The sequence below is a fragment of the Acyrthosiphon pisum genome, chromosome A1 (genome assembly GCF_005508785.2).
Source record: "Acyrthosiphon pisum isolate AL4f chromosome A1, pea_aphid_22Mar2018_4r6ur, whole genome shotgun sequence".
Classification (NCBI taxonomy): Eukaryota; Metazoa; Arthropoda; class Insecta; order Hemiptera; family Aphididae; genus Acyrthosiphon; species Acyrthosiphon pisum.
Genome location: NC_042494.1, coordinates 39,788,587 through 39,799,392, shown reverse-complemented (window position 1 = coordinate 39,799,392; position 10,806 = coordinate 39,788,587). Strand labels below are relative to the sequence as shown.

The window sequence follows — 10,806 nt, the reverse complement described above, 5'->3', positions numbered from 1 at the left end:
CCAAAAGTTGTCGTCAGACACAAAAAAAAAAAAAAAAAAACACACATCATGTAAAATCAATACATTCATCACTTCGTTCAGAATCTAAAATAAATAAATAAATAAATAATTTTATGCATAATACATATTTATTAGTTATTCATAAAAATACATTTTTATTTTAAATTAAATTAATAAGGTTGTCACAAATATAAAATTATAATTCATATTTACTGTAGTATTATAATTTATTTTTATTATTATTTTCATTACTCAATTAAAATATAGATATTGATTTAATGTTAATCGTTTTTGCTCAGTCAATGTCTATTTTTACAATAAATAATATTGCACAGAAATATTAATTTAACAAATGACGTGTTTGGATTAAAAAAAAATAATGTAAAAATGTCTTTAATTTTTACGGTTTTAATATGTTAATCTGACTAAAATAAAATAAAAAGCAGAACCTTCATCAGTTTGATACAGCATCCTCATTCATTTTTATTTTTTAATTAATTAAAATATCTTAATGATCACTCCTGTAAAATATGCTCATCTGTTTTTTAAAATACTCATGAGCTTTTTTAAATCAGAACATCTGTAGTGTCTGAATACGTACTATAATGTTCATAGTAATATTGTGTGCGAATTTGTGATTAAACCATGATTTAAAATTTGTTTTGTTATATAGGTATATTTTACATTTATGAAATAATATCGTGTGCAAAAAAACCTTGTAGAACGACAACATGTATGTCACTTTTGTCACTCATTCAAATGTATCAAGGACGTAATTAATATTTTTTTGTTGGGTGGTTTAGGTATTTACCAGAATCATTTTGCTATTTATCATTCACCTAGCATATATTAAAAAAAAAGACTAATAATTAACAAAATAGAAAACAAAACGTGTTGTAGATCAGTCGGTATATTTTCGTTTCCTATTTATTTATAAAATATCGTTGCCGTTTTACAGATGGAAATTGGATCGCCACTAATGTGTTTGGCGGAAAATGGATTGTGGCAGTTACAAGGCATGCTCAGTTACCGAGGTGGTTACGGCCGGTCATCAAAACCATCGCTTTACAACGCAATTGTAGAATCTGTACCGTGGATAGAGAACACAATAGCATTTGGTGTTTAACATGTTCTCTCGGCCGGTTCCCCCATGGGACTAAATGATTGATACTGTAAAAGTATTTAGTAAAAATAATGAAACAGAAATCTATTAAACGACGACCGTTGTATTATTATCTATATAGGTAGCGTCGTAATTTATACTTTTTTCAAGGGGATATTATATTTTTGTAATATAATAATGTATTTGATGTTTTAAGTGCCTACTTTTAATTTTTTTTTTTTTTTTACTTATGTTTTAAGAGAAATTAATCATTTAAACTTATCTAATTATATGCGCGGTATATTATATGTATACAGTTAATTAATATTTAATTTCATAGGCTTTTATATGATACGGCATGTTTTTGACACGAGTAAATACCGAGTTGCCATATTGATTTATAGGAATATTATTCATGTCTGTAAAATATTATCCGTCCATTTATTATTATTATTTTGTATTTTATATTATTAACCAGTATAATAATATATACGAACATGTTCCTTCGGTCGACCGTTTACATTGTTTCGTGTGTTGGACACGCGATCATAATATTATAAGCTTCATTAGTTTCGTTTAAACGACTGTATGTCAGTCGTGCAACGGTCTCATCGACGTAAAAGCTCGTTAAATCCAAAATTATATCTTTTATACTTGTTTGTAATTATTATTATAAAATTTTTGTAGTTGTGCTCAAGAATATTACCTATATTTTAATATATTATTATTATTTTTATTATTATTTTATAAGTGATGTGATTTGTTTTAAAGTTTGATACATCGATGTATCAACATTTAGATGTATATATTATATGTATAATCATAAAATAATACATATTCATATATTATACATATATAACTATACCAATAATATCAGTTGGATTTTACTATGAAAAATATACTCAATATTAATATTAAATAGATTTATTGTATTAATTGTATGATTTAAAATAAAATAAATTTGATTTACATACTATTTGTTTTATTTGATTTCATGGAATTATTTAATGTGTTATTTTGTTATTTTGATTGTTACCAAGGTAATATTAAAATAAGGTTATCCTTTTACCTATACTTATTAGTTATTACTTTTTTAGTTTTAATAAGACTGAGTGAATTTCTCCATTTTAATATTATTAACCGAATTCTAGGCAAATATTCAATATAAGTTTTCAAATAAGTTCGTTTGTTAAAGGTAACATTTTGAAATTGACAGTATAAAATGGTTGACTAACGTTTGGGCTTACATTGTTAACCTTTAGTGATGCGCGTGGTATCAGACCATATAGTTTCGTGCGTGAGGTAAATTTTTTCCGTTCAAATAAAAATAATATTATTATTTCAATTATTGTATCAATTACTAAATTCTTACTATTAGGTATATAAGAAATCGTATGTATAACATATTAATTATTAATAATTATAACGTAAGAAGTTATTTATTTTTAATTTCTGTCTTATACAAATACAAAAATCGTAGTTTGATGTTCATCAGAATATCAACAACGTTTGGATCGGCTGCGCCACGAAAGACTGAACGATAGAGGACATACGCATTAAACCGAATTTCACATGTGTAGACTTTAAAACAAATCGACATACATGCTAATATATGCATTATATGGTTAAGTGTATGTAATCCTAAAAATCGGGAACATATTGGTACTCTGCCAGACTTATTTTTTTAAAAAATTTTCTCGACTTTTATAGTTATAGGTACACCGAGAACGATGACAAAGTCAGAATTTAGTGGTTGGATTAGTTTCGAAGTTATGACCTTTGGAAGTTTGTCGTTTTGGCTAAAGTTTACTTTACATAAACTGGTAAAACATCCTAGGATAATTTTATCCCTGAGGGATTTTAGGGTATTATAAACCTGGAACACCGGCACGATAATGACGTGAGAGTATAGCTATCACTAAAGTCATAATAGTTGTATAATAATTATTATGTAAGTATACTGCAATAATATAAAAGGTACCTTTTTTTTTCGAAAGGAACGGCCGCGGAGGAATACGAAACCCTCTATTTCAATAATGAACACGTGACTTGTGCATTGTTGCGTGTGGCTCAGACGGATTATTTAGAGTTTTAATCGATTCCAGACAATTATTCCATCAGTGAACGCAAAACGGTTGATTATTTTAATAAAGAGCAAGTTAAAATGTATTATCTGTACTGAAAGTCAGAAAGTGTGACATGAAGATGCTCTGCAGGACTCGACGCGGCTAATAGTAGGTACATATAAATAATATATGCTGTACTGCGGACTGCGACTCACTGTACCTAAGTATGATGTCCTCTTTTCCTAAACTGAAGGTCTAATAAGCGCCTCCGCATGAACGTTGTTTTCGTAATATTGCGAAATAGATACGCCTGACTATATGTGGAAAAGCCGCACTTTTCGGTCTTACCTACATTTCCTGCAGGAGTTGCAAAAGTACCCATATAATTCTATTCTAAACAACTTTTTTAACGATTAACATATTTGCGACTCAATTGTATTAACAATGACATGTTATTCTGGCTGGACGCGACACGTTTCATTTCGCCGAGAAGATGATTAAGACTTTTTTCAACCCTACACAATTATACATTAAGATACTTAACTTGAGGAGACCTACAATGGTTCAACGGTCGCCGTGTTCTGTATACCGTTCAAACCGTGTCCGTGTAGATATATTCTCTTTACCAAAGTATACGAAATTATTGTAAAATATTCAAGTACTTCATCATGTGCTGCAGGTTATAAGTGGTTATTAATGAATAATGAATATTGAAAACGTTTTACCACCTATTATATCAAAACAATTTTATAATACATATTTGGAGAATTACACGAACAACATTATATGAACACGTATACAGTGGAATATTATACCTTTAGTCTTTACAATATAGGTACAGTGGTCGGGAGTAGCGCGCTAATTGTAGCGACGCTACTTTATTTGTAGCGATTGACGCCTTAGATAGCGAAATACTATAGCGCGCTAAATATTTCCGGTTAGCGTATCGAAAATTATCATTATTTTGTCGCTACATACAATCTAATTGGTGATTATTAAAACATCAATTATATGATTATATTTATTTATTTATATCATGATATTGATTAGTGTATTAGTGAAGTTTTTGTCCTGGGTCCTGTCCAGTGACCAAATGTCAAATCAGTACAAACTACAAATACTAGTTTTCATTAAGAACATTTTTAAAAATGTAGCGAAGAATTAGCGCGCTACATTTAAAAAATAGCATTAGAAGCAGCGCGCTACATTTAAAAAAAAAGTAGCTATAGCGGTAGCGAGCTACTTTTTCGGGGGAGTAGCTGAAGCGTTAGCGTGCTACAAAAAACTAGTAGCGTGCCGACCACTGTATAGGTATACTCTCGGCAAACGGTAACCATGATATTTTTCATTGGCCATCAATCTTCCACCAACGGTAGGCATAGTTACCACTCGTTTTATCTGCATTCATCTTGCCACCGACCGATTCACGACGATTTTACATATGATCGTACCTTTTCTCGTTGATATCCGAAAGGTTGTATATTGCGTTTATATTGGTGTGCTGCAGTGCGCTGAAATCTCAGTCGTGAATTTCAATTTATTATCAACCATTTTCACGTCACACTCCGCAAGCGCGTATATATATAGTTTGTGTGGCGTGTGACATAATTCCACCGAATCGAGTCCATATTACATAATATTTAGGTCTGACGAACGCACTGCCCGAGGATTATGAGCCGGGAAACTCGAAAAAGGTAGGACGCACATACCTGTTACTTATATTATTCAATATTCGTAATAGTTCCTCGTATGAATAATGTTGTCAATTTTACACTCGTCTACGAGGTTTAGAAAATTCAAGTAAAACCTTAGTGAAATAGTCAAGTGACATATATATAAATATAATATAATATATAGTTAATAAGTATATTAATTCAAATTGTGGATTTTCTTTGCTTCGTGTTATTCAATATTCACTTTTAAGATTCTATTGTATATATTCGTACAAAAACTAGACCTGCAATAGTAATACGATATTATTGTGGCTATAGCTTTATATCATTACCGAACTTTGGTTAGGGCGAGAGTGTGGATTTGCTGGGAGACTTGGACAAAAATGACCCAATAAAAATAACGGTGGTGCAATATTATGCACCTATATCAACCACCTAATAATACATACTTTAATGTAGAAGCACCTACCGTGATATGCACGTGATTCACGTGGAATGTGTGCTATTACGGTCAATACAATTATTTACAGAAATACAATATTAAGAAAATTGGATAGTACGCATACCTTTATTTAGGTATTTATCAAATCCCCGAAAGGCTGAAAGACACTTACACATTGTGTTATCGCTGAGCGTGATGCTAATAATTAGGGCCCGGTCTTGATACATCTGCATTTATTTTTATTACGCCGCTCTTCTTTATACAATTTGATTCATGCAATAAAGCTAATAATATAATGTTACGATTTTTATTTTGTATTTAATAAATTATATTAATAGATTTAAGTTCATAAAATTTAGGAAAGTATGTCGAACCTTATAACGGGTTTATTTGTTTTTTTACAAAGTAATGCATTTTTATACTATCTAAGGGAATATATTGCAATTTAGTTATGTTGTAGGTACGAGGTACCTCTTACTACCCTATACATTATATCGCACTGATGCAATTAGTGAGAGGGAGCAGCAGCAGCAGCTGAACGCTTAAATAGTTAGAGCCTATATAGGGGTTGGAGTATAAGTGGCGACGGCGGTCATCGGGCCACAGCTTTAAGTCGATATATGCACACAGCACGCCGCCGGGAATCGTGGGTCAAAAGCCAATGACGTCACGCGTTCAGACGGTGACGTCATGCCGAAAAGGAAAATGTGTAACAGATTAATTTCCCTCGTCTCGCGCCGTGTCGACGAACTTTTATGACCGGCCGAAACTGTATAAACTGAAACTGTACATGTATATTATAATAATGTGTATACCGTGACATCACAGCGATGGTTTTAACTCGACGAAAAGTGGTTATATGATGTGCAGTGTGGGAAAGAGCGGCCTATCGGCTGTAATATGCTAAAAATATTATAATATTTCTGCGTTTGCTATACCATTACGCGCATACAATATAGTAACATATTATACGTGCTAATTTACCAAGCGTTCACATTAATCATTTATTAATCTATTTAAATTCTGAAGTTTGGGGGATGTTTACCCACTTAAGGACCTTAGGATATTTTAAAATATTCAGAGATCTTTTATGCAATTTAAGGAGTGTCCTGCGAAACAAAATTATTTTTTTAAATTGAGTTCCCACATTTTTAATATAAAATGTTAAGGAGATAATTTCCTCAAAAATGTTCATCGCTACAACACAATGCACCTTAAATGCTATAAATATTCTTAATTATTTGAAACTATGACCTTAAAGTATACTTTAAAATTCAAATCATCAGCATTTGAATAAATACATTTTTAAAGGATACAAGGGCGACGAGCGAGATAGGTGATTAGGTGAATTCCCCTGTGATTAGTGTACATTTTATAAATCATGCATCTATATTATGTTTGTATTGTATGCGCGTAATGGCATCAGCGGCGTGGAAATATTTTCAACATAATAATATAACCGCTATACTCACTAGCTAGGTCTCTTTCCTACCCTCCTATCCCTTTCTATTTCCAATATATGCCATGAGTGGTTCACTTGACTTATATAATATGTGTGACACAAATATAGGATGCTAAGACCTCTCCAATAATATCTCAAGCCCTCTCGAGGAAAGATGAACAAAAAATATATATTCAACTTATAAATGAAGATTGTTTTTCAATAAAAATTTCATATAATAGACATTTATTGTGCAGGGATTATTTTCGAAAGAATTTCTATATTTTTCTACTATAAGTTAAAATATAATAAAATACGCGATTTAAATATAATTTATAACATATTATATTACTGTAAAACTAATTTCATAATAACTACGATTTACTACATCTTACAATAATATTGTTTAGCTAGATAGGTACCCACGTAATTTGAAAAAAACTGAAAGACGAATTCCGGTTACATTAAATGATAATTCAAATATAGGTCATATACCTATGAAAGACCTATCTACAGTTGTATTCTTAAAATCGTTATTATTTTTTTTTAACATAATTTATCATTGTAGTAATTAATAAACACTTTATGCAGATAGGTTTTAGGTATACTATATAGTATTAGAGAATGGAAAATCTATGAACGCTTTCCAAAGTCCATGGGAGTTCTACTGTTAAAATAACAATTCAGAGCGCTTAAGCTTTCCAATACATAAATTTTTTTTACTTACACCACTGTATAAATATTTCTATATATTTTTAATACTAGCCCACCCGGCGTTGTCCGTGCCAAAGAGTTGTGTTTTTTTATAAATATATTCTTAAAAATGTACTTACCAAATTTCTACTAACTATAATAGTAATATAATATTATGGAAAAAATGGCAACCCTATAAATAAACAAAAAAAAATTATTTTTCGTGAGCCAAAAAAGTTAATGTGTGAGCAACGCCCTTTACCTACTATATATGGATTGGAAAAATAAGCTATTAACACCCTCCGAGTCTCTATAGGAATCTATTGATATAATTTTTATTGAAAACGGTCCGGTAGTTGTTGAGTCTATTAACTTAGGTTAAACCAATATCCATTTTTATACACATTGATATAGCGTAATATTATAGTAACGTTATTATTGTATTTGTGGTGCGTATTGATTGAGTGCGGTGGCGGCAATGAGGCTTATATATCGTTTCATCACTCAGACAGTCGGACCTCCCATTCCTTTTGACACCGAGACGGGTTAAAATTATACGGTTTTACGGCTATATATTATTATATAATGGTTATAATATATATAAATAAAAATCTACGCGTCCTCCCGTCAATGTGTGCGTGTCCACACTATATAATAGACTCCATACGTTTCAGGAAACAATCGACGACGACAACGACTGTATTTCGACATCAATATACTTTTTCCAAATAAGCTCATGACGTTTGGGTCAGGGCTCGTGGTGAATTTTGATCGATTGCAATAAAATTCGTATAACTTAAGTCCTAAAGTATGTCTCCACCATAAAGTATTTACTGATGACGTAATCATACTTTTCAAGACCACAAGTACCAGCTATATGCACCATACGTATGCAAATAAGTATTGTATATTTTCATTTATTAGCCCAATAGCTTAAAAATATATATATTATAATTTATAATATTTCCACATGGGATTATAACGACAATCCGACTGGTTTACAAATAAACACGTTTTTCTATAGGTATAATCTATATTGTATATTATATAGGTAGTTTCATAAAACTTATACCTATATAGGTAACCTATAATAGGTATCCAGAATAATTATAGTAAGACGTCCATTAATCAGTTAGATCGGCTTAGAACCTTTAATGATATTATTGATTTTGTATAGATATCATATTCCGTCCGAGTATAATCTATGACACTAAAGTATAGTCAATAAAATAATATCTCCGCTAAGTTATTTAACATATTAAAATATCCATATGCTTCGGTTTACCAAAACACGTACCTATAATAAACTTAGCGCGAACATTGTGTTTAAAAAAAAAAATCGATAATTCCATGAGTATAGGTATTGTAAAATAACGTTATGTTAATTATTATACAAACGCCCTGCGTGAAAATTTGTCAAGAGCGCTAATTATCGCAAAAGATCCTCTGAGCACACAGCACGATGCTGTTGTAGATAACTTGGAGTTTCGACCCGAAATTATACCACAACTATACAGAAATTAATTTACGTGGCCATTCGCAGTATAATACAACTCCGTAGACAACAAAAGTCAACAACCACCGGGCACCTGGTACTAATATATACATATTTAACCGAAAACTCTAGTACATAAACACTCGGACCATATATATTCTACGTTAACGCAGCAGTTAATCAAAGGGACGCATTATTATAATATTATTTTTTATTATCCTTGTTTCTGTGGACATTTTTTCACACAATAAATTATTAGCATTTACTTTTGTTTTTAATTAATTTTTTTTTTTAAATAGTGTCTATTAATTTAATTAATCTGAAAAATTCAGAGTAGAATATAATTTTGATAATGACCGTTGGATTATGATTATTTTCATTCAAACGTAAATTTTTTAACATACATCTGACTATCTGAGTAACCGAAGAAATTGAAGGATATATTCTACATTGTTTAATCTAAAATATAACAGAAGAAACAATTTTTAGAGGTATTAATAATTAATAAATATTACACATTGAATTATTTATTAGTTCCATTTAAAACATTATAGAAATAAAATTACCTTATACTTAATTTAGAATTTGTATATTATATAAATTATGATTAACTCACTTAAAATACTTACATTAGTTTATTTAACTATATTTTAGAACACATTATTTTTGTGACATATTGCAATATAAACAATAATTTAACAGTTTAATAATTTATTGGAAATTTATTTTAATGTTGACATGAACGCACTTGATTTGCCTATTCTACACGCCGTGTTAGCCAAGTATTAAAATGTAATTGAGTAAAAGATAAGTCGTACCTATAATAATTTTAATAAATATAAATATAAATAAAAATAATAATTTTTAACTTATAAACATATTTTAAAACTTTGACCACAACTATAAATCCTGATCCCTGGATAAAAATAAAACTTTTTTTTTATTATTTAACTATACTAGTTTTAATAAAATATACAATTTTTAATATTTTTAAAACTGCGATGATAGCGTTTTTAAAATTGAATATCGTATACTATACAAATAATATTAACTACATATTTGTTGGCTTATAAAATAACCAAAAAATATTTATAACTTCTAATATAACTGTTTCAAATAATGTGTACAGATCATATTAATTATAAAATTTAATTTAGGACATAGAATAAGCACTTAAGAGTTATCGTCATAATTTTTATTAGACCAAATTTTCAAGCCTAATTAAAAAGTGGAGATTATCTTATTTTAATTGGAATAGTACTATTAGATTAATTAAAAGAAGACAATGAGATAATTAAGCTTCACAATACTTAATACCATAATATAATTATCTCCATTACAAATTTCATGTGACTTATATTGTAGAGTAGCAGAAAACAAAATCTATTAATCTTTAAGTGATTTCCATCTAACTATTTTATATATTTTTAAATCAGAAAAAGTACCTGCTTTAAAATATATATATATATATCATATTTGTTTGGATATCTTTTTCTGTGACCCTATTCAAATAAATCAAAATACTAAATAAATATTATGTGAAATCTAAATAACTTATCAACATTTCTGCCTAAAAATCAAATAAACTCAGACATTTAAAATTTGTAAAATACTGTTATTTGTAAAATGTATATAACATAGATCATCGGTCATATACATATGTAGAATATTATATTATGTATAATGTATATAATATAATATATAGTATATTATGTAATAATTATAATTCATCAATATTAGGTTTATCTTATCCAATAATTATTTTAAAAGTGATATTTCTTGTTTACTGCATAAGTGGGGTTCATACAATCATACCAATTTTTTTATTGTTATAACTTATATAATACATTTTTTAAGTATCTTTAATTTATTTATTTTTTAAATGCCTTTATAT

At 29.2% G+C, this 10,806-nt stretch overlaps 1 protein-coding gene across 1 annotated transcript in view; it reads left to right on the top strand.

Moving 5' to 3' along the window:
- Positions 1 to 1,802, top strand: part of LOC100169235 — a 62,569-nt gene extending 60,767 nt beyond the window's left edge. Inside the window, exon 19 of the mRNA XM_001950873.5 lies at positions 959 to 1,802. Coding sequence (XP_001950908.3) covers positions 959 to 1,126 — 168 coding nt within the window. The 3' untranslated portion in view covers positions 1,127 to 1,802. The remainder of the gene's footprint in view (positions 1 to 958) is intronic.
- The last annotated feature ends 9,004 nt before the right edge of the window (positions 1,803 to 10,806 follow it).